A 23407-nucleotide genomic window follows, 5' to 3' on the forward strand; every position below is an offset into this window, starting at 1 on the left:
TGCTGGCCATATAAGGAGTTCCTCCCTGTCCCCAGTTAACCCCTGGGGGTCAAAAAACCTTAGCTTTCATTTTTGACTCTCTATCCTGATTGGACGAAAGGCTGGGTCCCACAGCCAAAAACGAAACCTAAGGTTTTTTGAGTGAAATCACTGAATATACCTTTAATATCAGTGGAGGAAACAGCTACCACAAGCTAAATATAATACCAAATATATATCAAATAAATATAATACAATGCTAACTGCTGATACTACAACGCTGTTGATCAGTTTTTATTAGAAAGCAATATTCGTGGGGGTTGTTAGTTGAAATTCCATTGGTGTTACTTATTCTTACTTGGGTCAGCAAACTTTGGTATGCTTCTCCTAACATTAATACTAATGTTTTATCTTTATAAGAGTGCAATGAGTATCCAGCTTGTTGGAGGTGATTATGTATATTTTTACAGTGTATGTAAAGTAAATCACAAAGTCAACATGTTTTAGCACTGATAAGGGAAAAGTACTTTTGTTCCAAATTTATATATCCAACACTGGAAAAGTGACATCTACTGTACTCTTAATAAACATTTACTCACAGGATCCTGTTTTTGAGAGATGTTTAATGATAAACCTCTGATATATATATTTTTTTGTTTTGAAAATGGACATATCACACTTTTGAAACAAACTTTTATTCAAGTCAATAGTTCAGCTTAATTGAAACTCTGTGAATATATTAAACCGAACAGTGAAGGTTTAAAGGACAACTTTAGTTTTTTTCAACCAAGGTTCATGTTTTAGGTTGTTATTAGAGAAACTAAAAGATGAGTGTTCTTTTTTTTTCATTTGCTGCTTTCTTTCGTTTTAGGGATTTTAGCTGTTTTTGACAGGGGGGCGGGGGCATTCGAGCATGGGGATAACATTTTATAGCGATTTATTTTTTAATTATTTACTATAGTCCTAATAAACCCCTGGAAATTTCATCTGGCCACAAAACATCACGAGATCTACTAAATGTGTCAAACTGACATTGAGCCTATGACACACAGTGTGGCTTCCCCCCACTAGGCTACCTTCACATTCAGTAGATCCTGTGATTTATTTGTGGCCAGATGTAATTTCCTGGGGTTTATTAGGGCTATAGTAAATAATAAAAAAATAAATCTCCATAATACTTTGTAAAAAAATACATATTTAGCACCATGCTCGAATGCCCCCGCCCCCCTGTACAAAACAGCTAAAATCCCTAAAACGAAAGAAAGCAGCAAATGGAAAAAAAATAACACTCATCTTTTACTTTCTCTAATAACAACCTAAAACATGAACCTTGGTTGAAAAAACCTAAAGTTGTCCTTTAAGATGATTAAGCTTTAATTTCATGAATTAAAAAAAGAACGACTACAGTACAATACACGTATATCACCTTTAATAAATAAACATTTTTCCCCATGAAATCTGATGCTGTTTGTGTTATTCATTGCAAAACAATAAACTGAAACATTGAACAAAATGTTTGGAAATGTGTGTTTTGTAGAATGTTTCTGTTGTAACAATGTTGTAATGGCAATAACGCCCGTTGGTAAGTCTGTTTATTTCCCTTTTTAAATGGTGCGCCATTTTGAGTATCAGTAACAAGTGGGGCACCATTTGAAAATGGAAATAAACAGGCTTTCCAACACTATAAAAGCGTTAAAAAAAATGTTCGAAGGGTTTATATCTCCATTTGATACAATATATTGCATTATTTTTACTGCATTCCTGAATCATCGTCCAACCCTGTAACCTTTCTCAGTAGAGAGAGTAGTGAGAGGCAAAATAACTCACGCCTTTACACAAACAATGCACATACTGTAGAACAAAAACAAAAATGCACAAGCCTGTGATCTCACTGCACTGATTTCTCTCCCCTGTGCGTCTTTCAATTTTGATAATAATCACTTAACTGTCAAATACTTAACGGGGAAAACCCATTCCTACATATTCACAAAAAATGTAAGGGATTCATAATACTTAATACCGTAATAACATCAGGAATTGTTTTGTTTATTTGTTTGTTTTTAATGGGGATTGTACTGGCTGAGATTGGTGATTTTAACACCTAAGATTTCCAGCAGGAGTCATATAGGTGACCAAAATGATACGCAAGTGCATGTTCAGTTTGTCATTCATGGCAAATAATGTTCCATAACACAAGATACAAAGCAAAACCCACTCTCTGTGGCAAATGAATCAAATCAAAGCTCTTTGTTGCTTTTTCAATACCATAATAATAAATTACAAACCAATTAACATTTATTTTAATTGCACTTAAAAAAATACTAAAACTAACTTATCACAGAACGCCCAAGTTAAGATATATTAAGAAGTCACCTCTTTCGCTCACCCTGGCAGTCAAGTTAGAGGGTAAAAATAAAACATTTTGGAAATCTTACATGAGCAATATACATTTTAAGTGTATGTGTCATCTGTTTATTATATCCATTCTTTCTCGAGCATAGGATTACACTTCATTACAACACTTAACATGATCTTTTTTTTTCTTCTTTTTCTTCTAACATTTCAGGTAAACACTCCACTGTCATACAGCATGTGTCCTTTTTCATGTTGAGAAAACTAAGTGCTGTGTAGTGGAGGTATTCCAATTCACCTGCATTGTCAGATTTAGACTCGGTCGTGCGAAAGAATCAGACTTAGGGAACAGTGCAGCATGTCCCAGAAGACAATTCTCCTTCTCATGATATAACCAACTGTTCAACAGTTTGTACAGTGTATATATATTTATATATATAAATTCAATTTTAGCAGAAAAAAGGGCTCACATTGTTTCTTTTCAAAGTTGTAACTCACAAGTACAATATAAAACGACAATAAGGCAGATATCATCATAGTTATTTGCTGGCATTTGTTTTAAACCTTTTTTTTCTCCCCTCCACAATTATAATTTACATAAAATCGTACCCATAGTTTAACCAAGTTGTTCCTGTTGAGGTTTACTATATGTTTTAATGGCAGATTGTCATTTATTAAGTGCAGATTGTGGCACTGTTTATGTTGCCTGCCAAACCAGTGGCAGGCTATTGCCTTTCCAGGATTACAAGTCCATCAAATGTTTCCATCAGCTTTAAATTTACCATGTTAAGATCAACCAAGCTGCAGTATGCACACCAACAAGTTCCCTGATATTTATCAGGACATGGGTTTTGTTTATCAGCCATTTAAAACCCACACATTTAAAACACACAAACTAAGTTAAAAAACTAAAAGGGAATATAGACTGTTGTCTGTTGCCCCGGGTATGTCTGAGGTCATTAGCACACCTGATGAAAAGTGAGGAGTGGGGAGCTTATCGGCCATGACTGCAGCCCCGTCACATGGTGTGAGAGTGTGGGACCACATGTCAAACAGTGTCACCACATGATAGACCCAGAGACTAGAGAGGAAATGCGTGTCTGTCTGGTCACTTTGTGCTTCCTGGGTGTGGGGGTGACAACAAGACCTTGCCCGTTTACCTACAGATGAAGCTGTCCAGCTGACCCACTTTCTACACGCTGTTCAAGCCCTTCTGCTGCACTTGGTGCTTTAGGAAATCAACACATGCAGTTTTCTGTACTGTCCAGTACATCCCTTTACAATGATGTATCATAGCTTTGCAGTACATCTAGGTACTGAAACAATATTCTTGTTGTATTTGTTGGTGCTAAAATTTCCTTGGGGAAATGAATGTACTGGTCAGCACAGCCTTTTTGAGGTGCTGTAAGTGATATTATTTTGCTAAAACGTAAAGGTTTTGTTAAATGGTTTAATCTCTATATTCCTGATAGTAATCGTTGTCGAGTGTTTGGTCAGTATCCCCATCTCTCCGGCTCTTTAGTTATCAGAAAATACATTTTCAGGTCAGGATATTAATTTCATTCAATCAGGATACAGGATAAACAAGTGAAATTGTCTGTCACGTGCTGGACCTGTTACCCCTTCCCTGTTTGACAACCAGGCCCTGCCCTGCTCGCCCTTTCCCCCCTGGTGAGTCCTTGATTGACAGACTGGGCTCCACCCGGGTTCAGCTGCGAGCTGTTGGCCTAATGACGGCAGAGACTATTCAAAAGACTTCCTGGAACTGCTCTCTGTGCTGGATCATTGCATTGTCATGTCGTATGTTTCTGGGTCCTGTTATTGTTATTTGGAATGAGTTCTGCATTTGGGTTCAAAACACATTTCGGGGCCCTGACATTGGCAGTGAAAACTGAGCAGACAAATGTATAATTGGAACACTAAACAAAGCTGAAGCTGATAAATGAGTTCTCCACAGGTTCTCTCGCCGGCCTGATTGGATGAAATTGGTAACCCATCTTAAAATGCATTTTGTTTATTAAAGAGCTGAAGTGGTGGGGAGATGCCCATGTTACTGAACAAACACTCTAGCAATGATTATAGGCCTACCATGCAGAATATAGATCTTTATTTAACACTTAATTTAACAAAACATCACTTACACTCCCTTTAAGTTCATATTATACTAAGTTCATATGGGTATGTGTCTGTTTTCAAGCCAGTGCAGTCCCCATGGATGGATTAAAGTGAAAATAGGCCCTGTGCACAAAACTGAAAGGCCCCTCAAACTAAAGCCCACCCAAGTGTTCAGCACGGTTTTTTCAACTGTCTTACTGCAGCCTAACAGTAAGGCAGAGGTGAACTTTACTCAGGTACGTAGCTAGTGTGTTACTGTCCAACCTTCCAAGCCTGTGTTATTAAAGAAAAACGGGCAAAAGTCGGCAATCGAAAACCAGCTAAAGTGGCCGTTTTCAAGACGTTTTGGCCATTATCTTTTGGCCATTATCTATCATTATCTTTCTGACGTCCAAAGTCCAATCTGCTCAGTTCAAAACTTGTTGGAACCGTGACTTTGAGGACATTCTGAACGCAAGGGCCCCCATTGGCTCAGGGCCCCTGTGCACGTGCACACTTGGCACAAGCCAAAATGTGTCCATGCCCATTACCAGTAATGATTTCTTGGCTATTTTGTCTGTAGGGACCATGCTTTTAATGCCGTTATTGATCATGGTCATCATTTTTGTGTTTGTGTTTGTGTTTGTGTGTGTGTGTGTGTGTGTGTCTGTGTTTTCTGATTGATTGACTGACTGATTGTTGCAGACAGCTTGGCCTCTGTTACAGTGAAGCTTTTTCACTTTTTCACCCTGTAATGCAAACTAGCACAGACGTCAAAGTCATGCTCAACACTAGCATGAACAACTGGTCTAAGAAAGATGTTAGATCTATCCTCTATTAGCTTTTCTGTTAGGGTGTTGGCTGTGTAAACTGTTTCATCATTTGTGTTTTCCTTTGTCAATCTTCTGTAAAGTGGTGAAAATGTATATCTTGGCTGTTGGGTAGAAACCTTGCATCTCAAGAAATGTGTTTTAATATTCTTGATGAATTAATGCCCTAATTTATACTTCCTCGAATGAGTGTTGCACAAAACAAGTATAGGGAAAATAGCAGATCTACAAGGCTTCAGTGGGGACAGCAACGTACTGTATAAGTGGTGGCATGGCTCCTCTTGAGTCTATAGAGGGTATGCGCGTGACAACATCATAATAACCGGAAGTTATGCGGGAACGCCTACTGAGTGGCAAAAAACTACTTTGTGGCCTTGACAGCCCACACATCCACGCAGAAACATCTTATCTGATTGCATTAAACGATGTTAAGCGACATTAAACTCACTTTGCCACTCACTTTATGTATGCGCATAGCCTCTATACTGTACTTGTGTATCCCCTGTAATAGTAGAGGGTCATTTGACACGTTTACTGCGGGTTATATTCAACAGTAGCCTATCAATAATCAATCATCGATTTTCCTACATGTATGTCTGCGAGATATGTCTGTTAGTGATTAGCTTGTGAACAAGGGTTGCTATTTCTGCTCTGGCTGTTGAAACATAATGCAATGCAATCACAAGTGATAAATACAGGACACACACACACACACACACACACACACACACACACACACACACACACACACACACACACACACATACACACACACATACACACACACACACACACACACACACACACACACACACACACAACTGTCCTCCTAACAGGGTTGAGGGAGATTACCAGCAGCGTTTTAAACCATGTGCCTGCTAAGCTACCTTCACCTCTATTTCAATTTCACACCCTGGACTGTACAGTCATCTCAATGAGCCTGCAATGCAACGCTGCTGCCACTGGAGGGCGCTGCATCAGGAATGAGGGGAAAGCATGATGGTGAGAGAGTGAGAGAGGGGGGGGGGGGGGGGGGGGGGGAGTGGTGATAGAAAGAGAGAGAGAGAGACAGGCAAAGGGAGTATGATAGGGAACTAGAAAAAGTGCTCCCCGGAGCACAGGTCAGGTAGGTTATTTTGGGCCAGCAATGTTCGGAATTCGCCAATCAGGATGGAATATGAAAAATCGGACAGATCTGTGTCAATCACGTGACTATAGAGATAATGTGCACTGATTTGCGTGATGTTTGGGTAAAATCTATAGAAGTAATATAAAATTTGGAGTTTCTGCTCTCACATCCAAGGAGTGTGTGACTGTGTGCACAGTGTCACGTGATTGGCCAACGGAGATTAGCTGTACACACACACAGACGGACGGATGGACGGACACACGGACGGACACACGGACGGACGGACAGGGTGCAAAACATAGTCTCGGCCACGCCTTCGGCCTGGCGGAGACAATGAACAGCTAGCAGGTGTGCGGACCACTTCATTTTAAGAAAAGCTGTTTGAAAGCCTTAATTCAGTTTTATGTATCTCTGAGGCAGCTTCTTCGGCCAGTCAGATTTACTAGGCTAACTTCAACATAAACCTTAAAAACATCTTTTTTTTTAAACAACCGATGACACTTGTGGACAGTGGACACATGGAGGTATGACATTGTATGACAAATAAACCCTCTTGAATCTTGAAATAGTTGAGTTCTATAATATGCAGGAGGTTGTATTTGGGTTCGCCCCAGTGCCTTTTGTCCCTCCCTCACCTGGACAAACAGGCACACACACACACACACACACACACACACACACACACACACACACATGGCCATGGGGGAGCAACTGGCATACCCAGGGCGTGAGGAAGGTGAACACCGGGAATGGCTGGGGTGGAGACGACAGTGGAGCATGGGGTCCTTAGTGGGTGTAAAAGCCGTAGTAGCCGGTGTCGCTGCCACTGTCCTTCTCGCAGACCTCTCCGGTGCGCGCGGTCGGGGAGTTCTCGGTACTGGACGTGTAGGGCGACACCCTCCTCTTCTTGTTCTCGCCCGCGGTGCCACCCTCGAACAGGCCCGAGTCAGTCGAGTCCACCGACTTGACCGAGGGCGGCTCCAGCCAGGGGTCCTCCTCCGCCGCGGCAACCTCCTTGGCTTTGTCCTGCAGCGGCGGCGCCGGTCTCAGCGACTCCAGCAGAGACACGTGGTGGAGCCTGTGGTTGCTGGGCGACATGGAGGACGGGGAGGAAGACGACGACGACGACACGGGCCGGTACCAGCCCAGGCCGGAGCCGCTGTGCTTGCCGGCGTGACTCAGGTACTGGGGGGAGGGGCGGCCGGAGCTCCAGCCCGCCGAAGAGGCCCCGCTGGCGGCGGTGGCGAAGGGGTGGTCCGACGAGTAGTAGCCCAGGGCGTGGTGGTGGTGGTGGGCCGACGTCTGCAGGGGGAAGGGCTTGTAGAAGCCGTTGGCGGAGAAGTCGCCTTCGTAGGAGGAGCCAAAGTCGAAGCGGCCGGGAGCCACGCTCTGCTGTGAGGACAGGTACCAGCGGCTGTGGGGCCCGGGGCTGGAGGAAGGGTCCTTGGACTGCTGGGCCATGCCCGCGGGCTCTCGGCTGTAGAAGCGGCCCTGGGGCAGCGGGCTCATGTACTGCTCGGAGAGGTAGCTCTGTGAGTAGCAGGTCCCCGGCAGCAGCTGCTGGCTCTCGGTGGGGGAGGGGGTGAGGCGGTCTGACTCGGGGGCAGCATACAGCCTATAGGCGAGAAAGGAGGGGACGTGTGTGTGTGTGTGTGTGTGTGTGTGTGTGTGTGCGTGTGCGTGCGTGCGAGCGTGCGTGCGTGTGTGCGTGTGTGTGTGTGAAAGGGCGCAGCAGGGATGTGAGGCAAGAAGCGAGTGAGAAGAAGAGGAAGGAGAAGGTGTTATTTCCTGCCCAAACCTCAAGCTGTAAACCCAAGTGTTTTAACTCACAGCCACACAGCATAGAGGCACAATATTCACACGTATTATTTTAAATATTACAATTTACAATTTAGGATCAATTTAGGAACCTAACATCCGTCTAACAGTAGAATATCTGTACAATGAAACTGCAAGTATACACTATAGAGTGCTATGTCTACATAATATACCTATATAAATTACATACATTCAGCCTTTGCATAAGCTTGTAAAAGATCGTCTTGGAGGCTAGTGCAAGTGCTACGGCAAGTGCTAGCTGCGGGCTAAGATGGAGAACATGATATGGCAGGAGGGGCATGGACACGTACTGTATGTGGGTACAGTAGGCCTACCTCTTATTTACACACAATCTAAAATCCTGAGTGTTCATTTACCGGTAACTCTTGACAGTGTACAAAATGGAGTTAAACGAACACTGGGGAATTCACCGTGCAATGCATACTGACGGGGTGAAAAGTTCAAATACGCTCGGCCAAGGCAAGGTGCTCTGGTTCTACTCTTTTATTAATTTTCTGGCTTACTTACGTGTCGTAATTGTCCCGGAAGCCTTTAGCGAAGGGGTTATGGTCTATTTTCAGCTGAGTGATCTGTGTTATGGGAGAGTGTTTTATAGGGATAGGCATATGAAAGAGAGAGACACACAGAGAGAGAGAGAGGGAGAGAGAGAGAGAGAGAGAAATTATTAATGAGGATAGTGTGTGATTTCTTTTCTGATCATGGAACTGGCTGTGTCTGGCACATGGGTGTGGTGGGTGCATGTCTATTCCTGGTGGTGGGGTGAACGTGTCTATCACACGACACACACCATGTCTTTTTCATGTCAGTGTACAGTAACTCTTTCAAGTATTACACAATGTATTTTTAACTGTAACTCATGAGCTATGGGGGGGTCAGGGGAGGAGAAATTACAGAGTCGTTGATGCTGTTGTAGTACGTTTGACAAGTATAAGTAGCAGTCCTTCAAGACACACGTATCCTACAAATACCACTTAACAGTACTTATTCATGAGGCCTACATGCATAAATCAAATCCATCTCCTTTAAACAAGGCTCTGCTATTAATCATTGATCCTAGAACGTATGGAGGTTGCATTCGAGAACTTGATATGTACTCGTTGGGCACATATTTATTTAGCCTATACCAAAGCTGCTTTTCTTTATTCACTACCCCTCACAAAAAAAGTGTTCCACTGTCAAGATGAGGACAGTAATACACAAGTTTGTGTTGCTTTTTTGTATTGCATGAGGCCTAAAAAAAAACAACAACGCACAATTTAAAAATAAACTTCAAAGATTATAAACTATTCCAGATACAAACAGAATTGTTCAAAAAGAGGCCACATTGCTGACACGTTTACCACATGAACCCTAGAATCCCTATTCTGGGCATGTCATAATTGATGAATATTCAGCATGAAATAGCATACAGTATCATATCTACAACCTGACAACACTTCACAACGTGATGCAATGTGAGCTTGAAGATCGCTTATGTTCCGTGAAGAGATTTGGCGTATATAAAAGGAAAAAAGGAGGGGGTCAAGGTACAGACTCCTGATACTGATCAACAAAATGTTTGGTTAAAAGCCATTGGTGTATAACGACTGTAACTCATGTGCTAATCCCTGTCTCTTTATGTACTCACATCAGCGTTCTGGTAGGCGGTGACTGCAATGAATTGTGTCTCGGGGAAGATGAAGGTCTGGGCCTTGGCCGAGAGGTAGGGCTCCTCCGTACCATCCTCCTTGACCTCCACCATGTGGAGGCGAGGCTGGTACTTATGCAGCGACTGGAGCACAATCATCTAGAGTTGCCGAAACAAAGAAAGGCAATGGTACAATGACAATAAATTACTATCTCATTGGCCTATACTTACGAAAGGAAGGAAAATTAAAATGGAAATCAATAAAAGTCCAGATCCAAAAATGCAAAACTAATCTTTAAGTCATTTTAACTAATCTTAACTAAGACCGAACGTTTTAGGACCAAGCTTATGACAACTCTATATTAGCCTATATATTTAGATGACATTGATGATGATGATGATGTGTGTAGGGAAGGGACACAAAATTGTTTAACGTCGGAGAAAACAGGAGCAACCAGGTGCTCACAAGAGGTAAAAAGATGACTATAGTAAAAGATTTAAAAGGTGCTCACACGGATCAAACGGGATCAAAACATCAAGACAAAACAAGAGACGATCCGGGCAATCAAGAGTAAAAAGTGAAATTGCCTTTATTTAATTAAAAGGCAACTGTTGCCTTTCAATTAAATAAAGGCTATTCCTCTTTTTACTCTTAGATTATAGCTGGTTTCTAAATGTTTCATGTTACGTAGCGTAAAAAGAGGAAGCGGCCTTACTGTAAAGTCATAGACAATTAGACATACAAAATAAGAAATGTGTTTTAAGACAGCATGCAGGAAGAGAGGTCAGCACATGCACACACAGTACTGTACCTGTGCCACATTGTTAGAACTGCCTTTGTTGTTGGTGAGTTTCAGCTTGCCGAATGACACTTCCTGTCTCATCCAGTGAGCTCCGGTGTTCGGAGAGTCCGGGTGCATGTACATCCTGTTGCCTGGCGATGTTGGTGCAGTGGCAAAATTCAAAACACATGACATGTGTTCAGTATAGCCGTCTCAACCACTTTCAACCTGACATCTCTGTTTTGGCCATGTCATTATCGCAATGCAATGTGAGCTTGTGGATCTGATATTTTTGTACGATGAAGTAGAAAATATCACTGCTGGCGTTTTTGACATTATGTCACAAACGCCAGTTTTGAGAACCGTATGATTTTATATTTTTTACCAATTATACAAACATTTTCAGAGACTGGACTTCAGTTATCTAAAAACACTTGCAGTAGTAGTAGCTTATATTTCAAGTTAAATTTGGAAATGACAGGAAACTATCAGGAGGTGATTTGAAGTGTGCATACAGTACATGTTGTCTTCAGTCACCACTGCACCACAATAATCCACTGACCTTGATCACAACACTGAATACAATTAAGCAAAACTGTGTCACAGCCACCAGCTGTCACCTGTAGCCACAACACTCTCGCCCACTTTTTATTAATGTGGTAAAACTGTTGCCATTCAGAAAAAGTTAGAGAGAAAAGCCTGCCTGGATTAGCCTGGCATGGCTGCGTCATACCAAAGCCTACACGGGTTGTGCAAGGACGCGCTGGGATTGGCCAGTCTCTGTGATTGACAGCCTAAACCTAACCCTAACCTTAACCTTAGCCTAATGTAACTCAATTTGGGGGTCTATGATGAGAAAGTGAAAATTGGATTGGAAGCTAATGGTATTAAACAAGGGTTAATAGATTTATTTAAAAAAATACTAAATGAGAGAAAAGTGCAAAAGATGTGTGTGTAAATAATAATTTGATTCATGATTTAATCTGTGAAGAAATTAGGATATTTATTCAGATAATTAAATTACTAATAAAAATGCTATTTTCCAAAGTCGTTTTTGAGTCAGGCAAGTTCATTTGCTACCTAATTTATGTAACACTAGTGGCAGTTATTCATGCAAGCCAGGTGTGATCAATTTGTGCCTGCCTGCATGCAGTCAGTGTTGCCATGTCTACTTATAAGTGACTGGGCTGGGCCAGTGATTCCTAATCATTTGTATCACTCTGAGTGCATACCCTCGGCTCAAACATATTCATGTCAAGGACCCCCAAATTAATGTATTTGTGTGGCAAACGGGCAAAGGTGTGTTTGCGCCCACTCAGTGTGAGGATAGTTGGACATCCCATTTTTAGAAGAGCAACTGAATGTAAGTACCAATGTGCTTTTAATATAATTAATGCAGGGAAGTAGTTATAGTCTCAGTTGTTGTTTGTTTAATCAGTTAACATTAGCTACAATAATATTGTTAGCTATGTTATAGCTAACATTAGCTATAACGTTATGGTTGGATACAACTTTTACTTTGGGATTTGGTAGTTTTTAGTTAGCCGGGCCTACATTTAGCAAATGTGTTTGAGCACAACAGTATACGTTTTCCATATCACAGATTTGGTGTGCCAACCAACATAATTAATGTGCAGATATAGTATATCAGGATGACAAGATATTGTTTCTGAGCTCACCTGGCATGTTGGCCTCTGCTTTGCCACACTGGACCCACTTGCCTCCCTGGTACCTCCAGTGATGCTGGTCTGCCAGAACCACGTCCACATAGACATTGTAGTGGGCAGAGGGGTCCAGCACACTGATGTTGAAACTGAGAAAGGGAAACATCCTCCTAGACAGACACAAAAAGTAAAATCATCACTGCTGATCATTGGTTCTCAAAGTTAAATTGTGTGTGTAGATTTTACAGTAGAGAGAGGACAATACCATGAGACCGTTAAATTCAGACGTTCATAACTCCGGAAACGGTTACTTCACCGGGTTCTCTAACAACGGGTCGAGTACAGCGAGTACTCTGGCAACAGGTTAAATTTGATGTTTTTATTAATTTGATCACAATAATTATCTTCTAATCTAAACCACTGGCTCTGATTGTACAGTTTATCCAACAAATGGCACACTTCACAAGTCATTCTCAAACTGAAACTTGAGTATGCGAGGGTGACCCCGCCTCCCCATCCAACGGTGTTTGTGCAGGACTGCATGTATTCAGACATTCTAGCAGCTCGCTAAAACACAAGATAGCAGAGCTGGCCCTAAGGGTGGGGCATCCTATTTTCACTTGGGACACATATGGCTACCCTGTGAAATGTGTAAATGAGGTTATACACATTCATCAATACAAAAGCATACACGAATGAAGAGACTCTAGAAGGGCTCATTGTGGGCAAATGGGAGTAATATGTTCACGTGCCTGTATCAAAGGTGCGATCTATTTCATCGTGCGACGGGGTCACACGTCATAGATCTACAAGCTCATAACGCGGTGCAACACATTGTGAGCATGTAGACCGGCTATTTTCGCCGCACAACTATGAACTGTTTGCCTTTGGTTCAGTTCACCGACCAAAGGAGCAGAAAGAGCAAGCAGTGGGGGAAGGGGTGACAGAGTTCTGTAGCCTACTGTACTGTATGTCTGTGTGAGCACGGCAGGGTAAGGGAAATAGGTGAATATTTAATGTCGATGTTAATAAAATATGTCCCAGAAGCAGTGTCTGATTGCTGGAGCTTTACTGGATGAACTGATTTTGATCACAGAGGCCGTCACTGAGAAGAGGTAAGAGAGAGGTCAGGCTGTCCCCAGGCAATTCAGCACAGAGACAAGCAAGAGGAAGCTCGGACAAACACTGTAAAAAAGGTATTCACACACTTACACGCACGCGCACGCACACGCACACGCACACACACACACACACACACACACACACGCACACGCACACGCACACGCACACACATATACACACACACACACACACACACACACACACACACAACGCATACATCTGCGTCCACATCTAGAATGCATAAGGTCACAGCGTGGCTGCAGAATACTCACTTCCACACACAACATTCGTTTTGATCGAGTAAACACTAACTGTCCATTCATGCTATGATGACATAATATATCTATTTCATAGATGTTTTCATTACACTCTGCCTCTCTTTCAGATCAGCAGAGTGTAATTGGTGTTGATAAATGTGCACATGATGACATGCTTGACATGGCAGCCATATACAGTATATATACTATACCAGTAAGACGCCCTAAGGGTGAGAAGTGAAAGGGCGACGTCGCGTGCACGCATCCACCTGGATGACGGCAGACTGCTGGGCGAGCGCTGGCGCTTTGGCATGGGGGGTCAGATCAACATATGGAATGAATTCTGTACTGGCCATATATGTAGCGTGTTTTAAGTGTACAGGGTTTGATGAGTTCAAGTTCTGTGCATGTCAGATATATGCTATGATATATGGACAGGACATTTTTATGATCTGTTCATTCTGTTGTCAATGCAATAACCCCAGTAACGATGGGCGGGCTGCATCCTATATTCAAAGGGAGGACAGGCGACACACAGAAAATCTCTCTCTCTCACACCGACGATGACGATGTAGCATGGCATAGCAAGACCATGTAAAGTTGTGATTGGATTGCACAGCTTACGAAAAGCGGTCCACATCATAAGTGCATTTCTGAAAAGAATTCAAACTAATTTCAACTTTAAAAAGCGCACCATACTGCCAGAAAAAGCATGGCTGCTAGCTAGCATATTTTGGCCTTTTCTCATAGGGTTGCTTTTGGACAAAAAACGTGCTTGATCTTTCATGGATGGCAAAACAAGTTCTGCTGTGGTGGTGCACATCTTTGGTCCGACTAACAGTCCGACACGGAATAGTCTGACACCTTACCCAAAACTCTAACCTAACCCTAACCGCATGCAGAAACCACAGGTGAGTCTTTACCGGCCACGCATGTGTCTTAACCAGCCACCGTGAGCCACGCATGTCGGACTGTTAGTACATCGGACCAACGTATGCGCCCCCTGCTGTGGATGGGCAATTGGTGCCATTTGGCCTTTGAGTCTCAGTCCAGTTTAGCAAATTATCAGGGTTCTCAGTGAAATCCAATCATTGCAGCAGCTCTTTAGCAACCAGCACATGCAGAACAGGTGAAAGGTCTCTTCTTCCACGACAGTGTTTAATATAAGTGAAAACAGAAACCGGTGGCGACAGGCATTTCGGGGTATGACTGTATCTTGCTGCCCTCCTACTCTCTATGAGATGAATCTAGAAAGTCGATTTGAAGAAGCATTTTCCACCACTGATATTGTCATACTTACTTAAACTAGGGCCTTTTATAGGAAATCAGAACTGGGTATGGGTGGAAAGTGGAAACCAAAGACATCACCATTCACCACGCAGAGGCGCGCTCGCGCGCGCACTGTGTGTGTGTGTGCGTGTGTGTGTGTGTGTGTGTGTGTGTGTGTGTGTTTCGTTCAGCGCGCACTCCGCGCAGGCAGCCTGTTGAAAAACAGAACAGTATTGCTATTTGGCTGCGATTGGCAGTGTGATAGTCGTGGTATAGAAGCCATGGCGCTATCTGCCTAGGACTGTGTATCGCATGGTTATATTTTTACAAGGACAGTTACAACCACAAGGAAATGGAACAAACAACTGCCTGCTGGGCTGTAAAATATTTTTAGCTAAAGTGTGCTACTTTGCAATACCTGCCCTTGGAACAGGCTGCCTCGCACACAAACACAGGGAGGTTACAGGGAGGTTAGGTGCCCCATACTCATACATACACCACTTTGTCGGTGCTGGGTGCTTTAATAGATAGATAACCGGCATCGCTTCATCTACTCCCCTTCCAATCTACTATCATGATTCACCGATAAGATGATGGTTATTACATAGGACATGAGGACTGTTCTCTCTGTCTGGATCAGGCGTTTTGTGCGTGTGATTCATGTGAATACTCTTAACTCAAGTCTGTAGTGTGATAGTGTGCTCTATCATACACAATACCATGGAAACACAGCACGAGTGCACAGCGAGACAGTCAGTAATTCAGAGACAGTTACAAATGTTAGTGACATTTAGAAATCAAAATAAACCGTGTTGGGTGGTGGTGGTGCCGACGGGAGGGGTCGAGGGCTTGGGAGGGGTGACCACCACAGACGGGTGGAAAACAGAGGTTAGAGAAAAGAGGAAAACGAGAAAGGGGGAGGGAGACTGGAGGAGGGGGTTCCTGTCCTGGGGATGTGGAGCCGGAGAGGAGAGTGGCTGGATATTCACCAGGGAGAAGACGTTTCCACTTGAGTGCACCCACTGATTCATCCAGACAGGAGTTCACGTCCAGTTTATGTCACCGCACGTACACTCGATCATCTGTGATAAAAACATGCCAGTCTACAGCTGCTGCTGGACACAAGGGCGCTTTCCATGAGGTTTTCACACACTGCCTGGCATCCTGTTTGTTATGTTGGCTATGCTTTAAACAGGACTTCAGGCTTTACAGCACATGTATATTCAGACGGCAAATTTGCAGTGCAGTGTACAACATAATGTATGATACAAAAGCTTGAGAGAGTAATGATTGTTTAACTTGTCGTACCGTCTACATTTTTTAAAATAAAACATTATATACAGATTTTTGACAGCTATTTCCCACTAAATAAATGAATGCTATTAATGTACTGCCTGCGGTACAATTTCCTGGGTTAATTTATACCACAAAATCCAATGGTCCAAAAGAGTTTGACAGGATGAATGTCAATTAAAAGGGAAGCACTTGTTAAGCTACCTCTGAACATTATTGGCAGCAGAGGTTCTGCGAAAAGCTGCATACTGTATGCACACATAAACAGCTGAACAGGAAGTGTCAGGTCATGCTGTCAAAACCTTGAAATAGGTTTCTCTCTTAAGTTGAGGAGAGACAGACAGACAGACAGACAGACAGACAGACAGACAGACAGACAGACAGACAGACAGACAGACAGACAGACAGACAGACTATAGAGAGCTTTCCACTTTACTAACAAAAATTACAATATCCATTCTTTTAATTTATAATAGATTTAATGCTGGTGAATCAGAAATCAAAGTACTTTCGTTGCTCAGAAGCTCAGGGAGAATTGAAAGTGGTAGTACACCTTGGTTTGGGTTCACTGGACCAGAGTGTGAGCATCTGAAGCTCTGAATCCAAAGTGAAGCTCTGATATATTTCTCTGAAGAGGAGACATAATTTTTGTTTGATTATAGTATGACAAAGAAATGTTATCATACCGTATGCTCCTAATATATACCTCTACTCTAGCCCATATTGCTCAGGGAACTAGAAAAGCGCTGGACTGCTTTGTATTTTATCGATAATATTCTTCATAAAAGTGTTATGCCAATTAAGGCCAATTATTATACAGTTTTGTTGCATTTTTAATGTGACATATGCACAACACATTAGAAAAACTATCGCAACAGGTTGTACTTTCAATGGTTGTTAAATTCAAATGATGTTGATAATGCAAGTTTACAGACAGTGATGATTACTACAGTTCCTTATAACTCCTTTGGATGAAAGGAAATAAACATATTTCTTATTAAATGGCTAATCCTGTCCTTTTTGGAAAACAAATTGTTCTGTTAACCATCTTTTGCGTATCACTATCTACAAAATCTATTAACTCATAATCAACCAATTCAATGAAGTTTCACTATAGCTTGGTTGGCAAATTCAGCTTATCTCAGAGAGGAACGTTGAAACGAGTTGGAGAATTCAGCCCCTTGCTAGTGCTACAGGCCCCAGAATGGATGTAGGTTTCAAAGGCCATGCAAGGCATGCGGGCACCTGAGCAAACATCTAAGAGATGTCTGCCTTATACGCTCGACATCTACCAGAGGAGAGCCGAAGGTGAAGATACTGTAGCATATTAAAAAAAGAAGAGGTACCCACTACCCATGCAGCCTTTTACTTCCTGGACTTCAAAGGTGCCTCAACTTCTCAGCATGGCCATCTAAAGACCCAGCAGTATGTAAGACCCTGCGCTCTACAACTAACTCTCCTCTGCTTCTTTCTCTCTCAGCGGCTGCAGGTATATGATTAACATCGCAGACCCCAGACCTTTTACATGAAGTCTGCAATGAAAAATGATCATGGGAGTCAAAAAGGTAAGTTGCAAATTTAAGACAGGGGAAAAAAATATTGTCTTGCCACTTGACGTCACACTTCTGCACAACCAATGGAATTTCTGCAAGACAATGTTTCCATTATGGCTCCAACAGGCTGGTTTAACATGCTCAGAGTATGGTAATTTGTTTGTTTGGCAGCTCACTATACTCTGCCCCAGAGAGTTTATTTAAGGCATGAGGAAGAGAATATTCATATTGACAAGATTCAAGTATTTTGAGAGGACAAGACATAAGTAGGGTAACTAGGGTTATGGTCTGTGGTTTTACACAGCATGAAAGATTGGCTCGCAGTCAACGGTGACTTGAATGCCTGCATGTTGCTTGCACGTTGCAGCTAAACGTCCTCTTGTTTGTTTTCCACAACCACCTGAGTTTATTTGGGATAATAAAGGTATTAATTATTTATACTTTTTCCTCTCACACTTTAGTGCACATTGCTTTGCTGTTGTGTTGGTAATGGAAGCAATGAATGTCATGCACTTATGTTTATATTATAATTATTATATTATGTGTATGTAATGTGTCGTGTGCAAGGATGTGGTTACATGCATGTGTGGATGCTGCTAGCATACTGTGGATGAATTGAGGGATATAGGTAGAATATATACATAATTATACATGTATAATTAAGCACTTTAATTATGATCTGTTGATCATTATTATTGTTGGGACTATAGTTACTCAAATGGAGCGCACTGCACACACGGCACACGTGTGCGCACACACACACACACACACACACACACACACACACACACACACACACACACACACACACTCTCTCTCGCACGCGTGCGCGCGCACACACACACACACACACACACACACACACACACACACACTTTCTCTCTCGCACGCGTGCGCGCACACACACACACACACACACACACACACACACACACACACACACACACACACACACACAAACACAACACAACACAACACACACACACACACACACACACACACACACACACACTCAGAGCCCACAGCAAAGAGACTAACTACTGAGTAATTCACAATACAAAAAAATAAAATTGTAGAGCCAATTAACTAATGGTCTGCAATTGTGATAGGCTAATAAACATGCCCCCCCCCCCCATGTCCTCTACACATTTTTTAATAAAATTGATAATTAGGCATATTGTTGTTATTAAACACAGTGAATGGCTTATATTGGATATACAAGTCCATACAGGCAGTAGCTTGAATACATTCACCATTCATTCAGGTGCTTTTTACAAGGTATAAGAAATAGCCTATATGCCTATATTTTGGGGGTTTTAAAGGCCTATAATAAATATCCTATAGTGCAACATTTCTACCAGTGCTGTCTGACTGATGTTCACTGCTTTAACTTGGCAGAGAGCGCAATATAGGCCACAGACTATAGTATAGGCACAACAGGTGTGTATACTTATAGTAATGAGGAATCACAATTGTAGCATTATGGAAATCAAATTAGTGCACGTTAAGTAGAGTAGAGTAAGTAGACAATCCTCTCTTTTCGTGTTCTCAAAATCATAAAGGAGATTAAAAAAAAAAAGAAATATGAGTCCTACTTGAATAAAAAGTAGTAGGCCTATATCTTAAATCTTTTTAAAATGGAAATTGTTTGGGTTATTAATACCACATGCAAAACGCATTGAAATAGGGTCGACCTGTACTGTAAGTATGTTATGGCCTATTTTATGCCATATTGGGCTTTAATTGAAACTTAACGAACAGGACCGATACATTGACTAAAATATTTAGTGTATTTGATTTGAATAAATGTCACTGTAATATTCGATACAAAATCTCCCTGTTTAAGAATTTGTAATTGATTATTGGTCGACAACTAAATTACAATTACAAATTCAATTCAAATCGTAATGCACATTTCCCAACTTATCCCAAGTGTTTATGTTCATTTAATCAAACTGAATGTCACACCCCCTTCTCTAATGAAAGAATTAAGACTTACCAACGCTTTTATTCCAAAGGGTTGTGAAGAAAGCTTAATTAGTTAAACTTTGTCTTTGGACCAAAAATTGCATCTCCCCAAACCCCCTTTCACTGGTAGCCTACCAAATCAACTGGGATCTGCAGTTGCCTATACCGTATATAAAAACAAAAGCGGACAGCCGGACACCACGCGTTTAGGAAAATGTAAAAAATATTGTTGCGTCTGCTTACCGGCCCTGTTTGGTTATAATCATCTCAGTCTGGTATTTGTGGAACTTCGCCCAAAGCGGGTAGTTGTTGAGGAGTGTCTGAGTCTTTCCGCACACCTGCAGCCCAGGTAGCGGGTAGAGGGGCCGCGGGTAGCCGTGGTGGTGGTGGTGGTGGTGGTGCTGATGGTGGAAGGCTGCGGCGGCGGCGGGGTAGCTCTCCGGGGAAGAAGCGGGATGATAAACTTCTTTCCCAGCGGAGGAGGGAAAGCCCGCCTCTCCGTGCGCGGGGATGTAGCCCTGTCCGCTTCCGCTCCTGGCCGGCGACCGCACGCCGCCGCCGAAAGGACAGCTGCCGCCGCTGCCGAGGGACTGCGAGTAAAACCTCCCCGCCTGGTGGTGGTGGGCGCCGAACCCCCCGACGGTCTGTTCCGTGTGGTGGTAGGAGGACAGAGCCAGGGCGTCCTGTCCGCTCTGAACCGAGTCCGAGTAGTAAAACCTCGCGTCCTGGATGCCCATCTTGAAGTCTGCTGTTAAGTCCTTGCTGGTGGTGGTGCGGTGGTGTTGTTGTTGGTGAACGTGGCTGTTGATATCGGCGTCCTTTCCGAAAGTTTGCGCGTCAGTCCCATTCAACATGCTGAGGTAAAGATTAATGCCGTCCCTATGCCGCCCATCTGCAGCCCCGCTCACAAGGTGGGTGAGGGTGAGTGTGTAATGTCATTTAGGTTCAGCTCCCTTTCTACACTCCGTTAAAGTTGAATGAAATCAATCACTCGTGATTGCAAAAATAATTAAAATAAACACGAAGCAACTTGTAGCCTAATTTTGTTTTCAGTCAAAAACAAACACTGGCAAGAAAAGTTTCTCCACAAAATGACAGTGCCAGTGACTGACTGCTATATGTTAAGAGATGATCAATAGGCTAATGGCTATAGCTTATAATTTAAAAACACATACCATCTCATCTCACATAACGTCTAATTAGATTGTCTGCCGTGTCTTTTTATTTGTTATTTTTCGCTGCCAGTGACTGTAACACATGGCCAGCATTCTAGTGTATGATATATCCATCATGTGAGTGGTAATATTTTGGAGGTGTGCCTGATGCATATAGGCAAGACGTGATAGGCTCCACATGATGACAGAGACGGCCCCTCTTTAATCACAGGACCGGTCCTTGAGGAGTGGAGGGGAGGGTGCATGGTCTATAGTGTAGCCTGTCTAACTGTAGGCCTATCTACTATCTAGCCTACAAGTTTCATTTACAAATTTTAAAGACAAAAATAAATATAGGCTAAAGTAGCTAAACAATTTAATATTAATAAATCCATATAATAGGCGCGAGTATAGGCTATATGAGAGTGAGACAAGGTAATGCAGGATGTTGCTGTGACATTGCGACCAGGCCATCCCTCCCCTTTTAAAGTTATTGTCACATAACATTGCAATAGCCTATTTTTATTTGTCTTTGTATAGATTATAATCATGTTGCAAAATTGGCATTAATTGGCCTACAGAATAATTTATACTTTTGGAAGTTTAGTTGTTAAAGCAAAACGTGTGTTAATATGTTAAAGTTCTATTATTTATATATTTATATATCAGTGTCAATAACAGGGGTCTGTATATAGCTCTGTAATCAACAGAAAATATATTTTCAGGTGGGTGGACAATTTCAGCTAATCAGGAGGAAGTAGGTACAAATACCCACAGCCTAAATCTTCCAGTGTTCCAGTTCCAAAAGTCTCTCTGCTAATTTATTTTGTTCCAATTTAACTTGTTTATCCTGTATCCTGTCCTATATGAGTTCTGTGACTGACTGCTGTCTCTTGATTTAATACAGTTGTGGTATCCCGACCAACACAAAAAACATCACTTACTGCATGTAAATGATGCCGATACAAATTCAAAGGAAGTGAAATTGTTATTTTAAACAGATAATTGAGATACAAAACATGTAAGAGAAATCAGCAAATATGATTATGATGATGTATTAAAAATCCATTCATAAAAACGTTATTTCGATAAAACCACATGTGCGTTAAAACTGTGGACTGTATGTGACTATGACTCTGATTTAGTGAAATTAAAAACAGCATTTACTTTTATTATCTAATGACTTCATTCAGAGTTTAATCACACACACACACACACACACACACACACACACACACACACACACACACACACACACACACACACACACACACACACACACACACACACACACACACACACCCTTGGATTGGATTGACAGGAGTGTAATAATGGTAAATGTACTGTATATACTGTGTATATATAGTAAATCACACCCATCTGGTAACATAAACAACAACTAAAAGCAAGGTCCATTTGGTTGACATTTGGATAAAAAAACGTGGCTGTGTGTCTGATTGAGTCGTACAGCAATGGTTACAGCTCTTTTAAGACCTGTGTGATCGCTATATACTCTGCCTGGAGATATCTTCCATAAACACATGAAACAGATAGCCCTGGGGTATTAGCTGTCCATGTGTGTGAGCATACATGTATCTATCTGTGCAATGATATGTTCATATACTGCACGCACGCACGCACGCACGCACGCACGCACGCACGCACGCACGCACGCACGCACACACACACACACACACAGGAGAAATCCCACTAGTGCAGGTATGACACAGTTTTCTCCCCCTGTCACATTGTCATTGCAGTAATCCCATTCCCTGTGTTTCTCTCCTATAGCAAGGTGAGCTCACAAGGGCGCGTTCTGAAGTCATCTGGGCTGACACGGATGGCGAGAGGGCCACGGCGTGAGCGACACCATGGCCAGGCCTGCCGGACAAGTCCCCCGCGAGTCCCCCCGCAAAGCCTGATGTATATACTTTGTCGTACGACCGAGTATAAATTCAGCATGAGTCAAAGATGCAGCCGTGAGTACAAACGAAGCAGTCATTTTACAGTATATCTATCAACTGTCTGACCTTTTCCTGTTGCCTTTATATTGTGTGTCACTTGGGGTAAGAGTGTCAGCCAGTGTTATTAATAGTAAAATGCAATTTCATTTACAGTCTTGCATGGACAGTTGGACACAGAAAGCAGAGCAGCACTGTAACTCAATGCTGATGTAAAATCCCAACAGTTGTGAGGGAATGTTGTAAAAGCCGTCTGTGTGCATGGATAGCCTGTACATGACTTCTGCGGCCTGACAGATTTAGAGGCGATGGACATCGACGGGCGTATTGGCATCTCTTTATTAACACTCCTGACCACTTAATGAAACCGACATTCATTTTGGTGGAAACTGTCACATTACAGTATCTCATATGTCCAACTCTCAGCCAGTACAGAGGATTATCACACTGTGACAGTTACACACAGGGTTGCCATGAGAAGGGGGGTGTCAGAGCTGGAACACAGCAGAGATGACAGGTTAAAATTACTGGTGC

The 23407-nt window shown here is 42.4% G+C and overlaps 1 protein-coding gene and 1 long non-coding RNA gene across 2 annotated transcripts in view; one reads left to right on the plus strand and one right to left on the minus strand.

Annotated features, from left to right (window-relative positions):
* Positions 1-6312: 6312 nt before the first annotated feature.
* Positions 6313-20927, minus strand: tbx21 (T-box transcription factor 21). Its single transcript, XM_083787343.1, has 6 exons — positions 20002-20927; positions 12312-12466; positions 10663-10784; positions 9851-10009; positions 8731-8792; positions 6313-7999 (listed from the first exon to the last, which is right to left on the minus strand). Exons 1-6 carry the CDS (start codon positions 20610-20612, stop codon positions 7171-7173), a joined length of 1938 nt encoding a protein of 645 aa, XP_083643469.1. The 5' UTR covers positions 20613-20927; the 3' UTR covers positions 6313-7170.
* The window catches only part of LOC310874519, a 71731-nt gene continuing 68806 nt past the window's right edge, over positions 20483-23407 (plus strand). The window contains exons 1-2 of the long non-coding RNA XR_014570576.1: positions 20483-20618; positions 22704-22891. This is a non-coding gene — a long non-coding RNA (uncharacterized lncRNA). The remainder of the gene's footprint in view (positions 20619-22703; positions 22892-23407) is intronic.

This window comes from Protomyctophum parallelum (genome assembly GCF_964188405.1).
Source record: "Protomyctophum parallelum genome assembly, chromosome: 17".
In the NCBI taxonomy this organism is placed as follows: Eukaryota; Metazoa; Chordata; class Actinopteri; order Myctophiformes; family Myctophidae; genus Protomyctophum; species Protomyctophum parallelum.

What these genes read in the sequence shown, in the direction of transcription:
- tbx21 (XM_083787343.1), bottom strand. Translation starts at nt 20,612, where the DNA reads ATGTTGAATGGGACTGACGCGCAAACTTTCGGAAAGGACGCCGATATC. An exon ending in AGCAGAGGCCAACATGCCAG is followed by an intron (nt 10,785 to 12,311) that starts GTGAGCTCAGAA and finishes CAACATCGCCAG; the next exon opens with GCAACAGGATGTACATGCAC. An exon ending in CCGCCTACCAGAACGCTGAT is followed by an intron (nt 8,793 to 9,850) that starts GTGAGTACATAA and finishes CCCATAACACAG; the next exon opens with ATCACTCAGCTGAAAATAGA.